We start from the raw sequence: 6,010 nt of genomic DNA, 5'->3' as shown, positions 1-6,010 counted from the left end.
TTCGAATATAAAAACATTTTTTTTTATAAAAAAATCAATTGATTATACATTATTGTTTATTTATCCATCAAGTTCCATTTTCTCTTTCAAAATATATTCTGATTTTATTTATTTGTTTAATATTTTAAAACTCAAACATCATTTCAGTGTGGTAAAACGAGTTATTTTGATCTATTTTAGCGAGGTTCATTGTACATAAAAAAAGTTGGAAATCTTAGTCAGTGCCATCAAATAACTGATTGATAGACTAATCTATTAGTACTTTTTTAATTTTTAATGAAATAAATTGAAATTAAAATTATTATTTTTAAATATTAAATTTATTATTTAAAATTTAATTTGTAAATATTAATAATTTAAATTTATAACTTGATGTATATTTATATATTTCAAATAATATAATAAAAATTAACTTTTAGATTAATTTTTAATTTAAAAAAAAACAAACTGATATTTTAGCTCGCCCTGTTAATTTGACAGGTCAATTCAAAATGAGATAACAAATTAAAAATACTAATTTAAATGCGAAAACTTGTATGTAAAATAAATTTACATTTTTGAAAACTTTATCAACTAGAAATTTCTAAATTCAAAACTTATTTTTGTTATGAAGGAAATTAAAAGAAATGAAAACTTAATTGAGTTTTTTTAGAGAATTGATAAAAATAAAAAATAAATCAAGTGTTTTTTTTTAATTCTTTGGACTATGTTAAACAACAAAACGGGCCATAACATAAATGGCCCAAAAATGACCGAGATCCAATGGGCTTGGAGGAACAAAACCATCAATCTAGGTGGGGACGAACTGAAGCTTAGTATCTCTGTTCCATCTTTTTTCGGAGTTTCAGCAATGGTTCCTCAAGCTTTGTCAGTGCCCGCTAGCGCCAGCTTCGCTATAGCTTCTCGCTCCAGAACTCCCTCCCACGTTGTATTTTCTCACAGGTTCATATTCACATTACCCAATTCTGCTTTCTCTCTTCTTCTTTTTTTTCCAATTATTTTTCATAACCTGAAATTTGAACTCCCATTTCACCAGAAACCCTTGTTCGGTAGCTTCTTCTTTTCCAAGCCCATATGGCAATTCATCAGAAGTTGGTAACTTTCTAAATTGACAACTTTTGCTTTTGGACTGCAATTCGAGACTTGGTGGATTTTTTATGCTTTGATAGTTTAACTTCGTTTTGGGTGTATTACTTTCTCTTTGCGTCTGCTAACCCTATTTTTAAAGCAATAATATTTCGATTCGTGTGAAATTGAACTAGTTTTATGATAATTAACTCCCTTCCGTAATTTAAGATTTTTAATCAAGAGTTTAATTTGACCGCAATTCCACAAATTAGCAATAACAGTTACTGCTCGTTGTATGACTAGGATTTTTACTTGCTGCCCAGGTTTCTGAACAATTGTTTCCTTATGGTTCACTAATAACTTGAAACTCTATGAACTAAATCCTATAAACAAACATGCAGTTTTTTCGTTTGCGTATTTAGCTACGAGTTATGAACATGGATACACAAAAATATGTTATCGTATGTATATTTTATTTTGTGTAGGGTTATCAAGTAAAAGCGGGGGCTTTCCTTTAAAATTTGATGAGAAAAATATCCATGGTGCAAGCACAAGGTAAAGTTTTGTTCACTTCCTTTTTCAGGCGCTTCGTGTATTATGTGGTTGTTTGATAGGATGCATGTGAATACCTATTGTTGACCATCATTCTTTGTTCAAGGCCTGATTTATCTATGATTACTAACTGGAAAAGGGAAGTGAACTGTGTAGAGGTGAATTAGGTTATGAAGGAGTGCATTTTGAAATACTAATAAAGCTGTAACGCATCTGTTAATAAACAGTGGCATGGCAATAATCATCATGACCTATGTATACACTTAGTTTCTGCAAGTTTCATTGTAGCTAAACTTCCGATTATTTTTGTTAACTTTTTGTATTCTCTCACGGACATGCACTTAGTTTGCCTGCCTGCATTTTTGTTTTTAGTAGTGAATGGATAAAGAACTCATTGATGTTCCAGTTTACTTGTAGTTATGGTGCAATTGAGGCCAAGAAGGGGAATCCATCAATAACACCAGCAGTGATGACTCCTGGAGGACCTCTTGATCTGCAATCTGTTTTGTTCAGGAATCGTATAATATTCATAGGGCAGCCAGTCAATTCACAAGTGGCTCAGAGAGTTATATCACAGCTTGTGACTCTTGCTACTATTGATGAAAAATCAGATATACTGGTTTGTTATGCCTTGACTTGTTACTTTTCTTCTTTCAGTTGTGAAAAGGGATTTATATCGTGCTCATTGTGTGACAGGTATATATAAATTGCCCTGGTGGAAGCACGTATTCAGTATTGGCAATTTATGATTGCATGTCTTGGGTAAGATCAAAGTTTTAATACAAACACACAAGCACTCGTTTTGAGTCCAGTTACATTTTCCCTCCTATTGTAGTTACTTTGATTCCGTATTAGATGTCAATGTTTCTACCTGAAAGAATTTGGTGACTCCATCTTTCAGATAAAGCCCAAGGTTGGTACCGTGTGTTTTGGAGTAGCTGCAAGCCAAGGAGCACTTCTCCTTGCTGGAGGAGAGAAGGGAATGCGCTATGCAATGCCAAATGCTCGCATTATGATACATCAACCACAGAGTGGATGTGGGGTAAGAATGAAACCTCTGAAATTTTGCTACAGAAACCAAGAATTCATAAAACAGAATAATCTACCATACTAATTAAATGCAGGAAGAAAGTAATAAAAATGAAGTGATAAGTTATATCTTAATAATAATAGTAATGTTGAGGTATGAACAAAAATTGATCTTTGCACCATATAGTATATGAGGAAAGTGGTCAAAACCACATCATGTTCCCCTTCCTTCTTACTAGTTACAATTTTTTATGAAACTAGTGGACCAGAGTTTCCTGACTTGAGATTGGAGCTGATGTTCGAATATGTCTGTTAAGTAGACCATTACTTTATTTGACAAGTTGCAATGGATCATCAAAAAGTTATATTGGAAGCCTGATATCTTCCAATCTGAATGTCATGTTTGAACTTTGAAGTCATCTTCCACGTTAATTTTAATGCATTCTGAAATTCGAAATTTGAATTATCACAGCATTTACAAATGAAATTTGATTGATGGCATCTAGGATCTATTTTTGAGCATTATGTAAACTTTTTTTGGTCAATACACAGTAGATATTGTTATTCTGATTGTTCTTAATCTCACTACAGGGTCATGTTGAGGATGTCAGACGCCAAGTGAATGAAGCTGTTCAATCTCGCCATGTTAGTCTTTCTCCCTCTGATTTGCACCATTCTAACAATTTGTGGACAACTTTAATGCTACTCTGATCTTAGAATTCCATTTTTCTGCGTGACACTAAAATCTTCAATTAACATATTTTCTTCATGACGTGCCCAAGTTACCGTGGCTTCTTTCTCCTTGTCATAGCTTTATTTGACAGTTCTTGGAATGCTATGCTCAATTCACTCATTCTATTTGGATTTCAGAAAATTGACAAGATGTATAGTGCTTTTACGGGGCAGCCATTAGAGAAGGTGCAGCAGTACACAGAGAGGGACCGTTTTCTGTCTGTTTCTGAGGTAATGTGAACTGTTTTCCTGCTATAGCAGTGACATAAGAGTTCATTGAATTGGACAAGTTCTCACAGAAACCAAAAATTGTTGTATTTCTAATATGAAATAAAATTTAGAGGAAAAGAAAATTAAGTAAATGTTTCAGTTAAAATTTGTATTGTCTGGTTATTTTATACCGCGTGATTGACTTAATTAATCTATAAAATTAATGCATCTCAAAACACTTTTGGTTCCTGTTATCTAAATAGTCTTTTTGCTTATTTTCTATGAGGAGATTAATAATGTGTTTAATTTTCTTTGTTTCCTCAATTTTTATATCTTACTGGATGGTTTTTGTTATTGCCTTTTCTCTGTGCAGGCTTTGGAGTTTGGTCTTATTGATGGTGTCCTGGAAACAGAGTATTGAATTCAAATTATTTGCAGGATATATATCTTAAAGTGGTTGAAAATGTGAATTTCTGTCAAATTGATATTGTAGAATTTCATTAATTAATGATAATTTGCAAATGTTGAGAATTATATTTTTTTTCTCAGTTCCCCCCGTAGTTGCTATTATTGAAAATTACTTCCATGGAATGGTTTGATCACAGTGTTTACAATTATGTAGTTCCTTTCATTTCGTTACTTAATCTCTCTCATGTTTCCTTTTTTTCCCATTTTGGGGTATTCAATATAGTATTAAAGAGCTTCTGAATCATCAAATGACTATTATATCTTTGTTAATTTTGTCATAAACATAAATAAGTTTCTTTAGATTCTGCGATACCTTTCCATCTTTACTATGTCATAGGTACTTGAAAATTTACTTAACATGGATTTGTGAGCATTAAACCTTAGGCTAAAACAAAAGCTACTAATTAAGAGTGGTGTTATCTAATCACTAGTCATATTTTAATTTAAACAAAAACATATATAAAGTGTTAATATTTTCATTGAGGATATTTTAATTTGAACAACTATTTCATCCTGTTTATAAACATATAAAAACCACTATTAAATAGTTATCATTTCTCTTTTTCTTTATAATTTTGAGTTTCCTTTACCTTTAGATAAAGATAGAATGGATCCTTCTTCCCTCTCTCGTGAACCAAACAAAAAATATTTATCATCTCTTTTAATATAATTATTTTAAGTACTATTTCATCTTGTGCCATTATAATAAATACACACACTCACACTGACAACAATAACTGTTTCAAGTTTTTTAATTAACTCCATATCTTCTTTCTAACTCCATCTATATCTTACACCAAACTTCTATTTCACGTGTATATATATATATATATATATATATATATATATATATATATATATATATTGAATTACATATTTTTTAAAATATATTAAAATATGAATAACCTTATATTTTTATTTGATGTTTTTGATCAACTTTGAAAAAATTGTTAGATCAAGTGCTTTATATGAGTTCAAAATATATAACTATTAGTTAAAAAACAATAATTGTAATCACAATTATGTAGAAGAATGGATAAACTAATATTTTATATAAAACTATTAAAACCACAATAATGGAGGTAAACTACACAAGCTTATCACGTGCACTTGTCCACATGTGAAGCAAACTTTCTACTTTTTTATTTTGTTAGATGGGCCTTATCTACTTTAGTTTGTGGTGCTGAAGACGGGTATTACCTATAATTAATTACTATTTGCAATATTTTGTGAGTAAAAATAATTTGTTCTATGCGTGCACTTAAACTTATCTCAAAACAAATTATAAAAAATCTTTCTTAGAGTTGACAAAGCCCGATTGTAGAGGAGTTTTTCTCTCCAATGACGAACGTTTTTTAATTGATGAAGCCGTACATCACTTTCTCTCACTATTAAATGAAGATGCCTTTTAACGTAACTGTACATCTACTGTAAATTAATTTTTAATTTAATTTTTTATTATCTTATAAATTTAAATATTTTTAGTCATATTTCTACAAAGAAAACTTATTATACTAAATATTTAAAGTATTTTTTATTTTCATCTCGATCTGTATTTTTATTTTCTGATTTTTTTTAACTTATCAATCAATTTATATTCTAAAACAGGAAAAATAAGTTACCTATCAATAACAAGATAGAAGAGACAAGAGATGGAAGAAGATTTTAACAATAAGTAGAAGACAAAATAAAAATAAAAATAAAGGTCTAAATTTTGAAATGTATTTTGAACATTTATATAATAATGTTTTTAATAAAAATTCAATTTAAAATGTCTAAATTTATGAAATATTTCAAAATTAATTTGATCTCAAATTTGTAATGTATCATCTTAATAAGGAAAATAAGGCTATTTTACTCATTCATTATTAAAATTATTAAAAATATTGTGTCAATAAACAGAGAAAAAAAATTAAAATTGAAAATGTCAACTATTACATAGGAGATAATG

The 6,010-nt window shown here is 29.6% G+C and overlaps 1 protein-coding gene across 1 annotated transcript; it reads left to right on the top strand.

The window, feature by feature from the left end:
* The first annotated feature begins 783 nt into the window (after window positions 1-783).
* Window positions 784-4,125, top strand: CLPP6 (CLP protease proteolytic subunit 6). Its single transcript, XM_028053583.2, has 9 exons — window positions 784-942; window positions 1,037-1,095; window positions 1,554-1,623; window positions 2,038-2,239; window positions 2,317-2,382; window positions 2,522-2,662; window positions 3,241-3,294; window positions 3,520-3,612; window positions 3,965-4,125. The coding sequence occupies exons 1-9, from the start codon at window positions 851-853 to the stop codon at window positions 4,010-4,012; spliced, it is 825 nt and encodes a 274-aa protein (XP_027909384.1). The 5' UTR covers window positions 784-850; the 3' UTR covers window positions 4,013-4,125.
* The last annotated feature ends 1,885 nt before the right edge of the window (window positions 4,126-6,010 follow it).

This window comes from Vigna unguiculata, chromosome 11, assembly GCF_037176805.1.
Source record: "Vigna unguiculata cultivar grain cowpea cultivar isolate G323 ecotype 2 chromosome 11, ASM3717680v1, whole genome shotgun sequence".
NCBI lineage: Eukaryota > Viridiplantae > Streptophyta > Magnoliopsida > Fabales > Fabaceae > Vigna > Vigna unguiculata.
Note: the sequence above shows the minus strand (reverse complement) of the source record. Positions and strands in the feature narration are given on the sequence as shown.

Coding starts and splice junctions, on each gene's coding strand:
- CLPP6 (XM_028053583.2), top strand. CDS start 851: ATGGTTCCTCAAGCTTTGTCAGTGCCCGCTAGCGCCAGCTTCGCTATA. Junction 1,096..1,553: donor TGGCAATTCATCAGAAGTTG/GTAACTTTCTAA, acceptor TATTTTGTGTAG/GGTTATCAAGTAAAAGCGGG. Junction 3,613..3,964: donor GTTTTCTGTCTGTTTCTGAG/GTAATGTGAACT, acceptor TTCTCTGTGCAG/GCTTTGGAGTTTGGTCTTAT.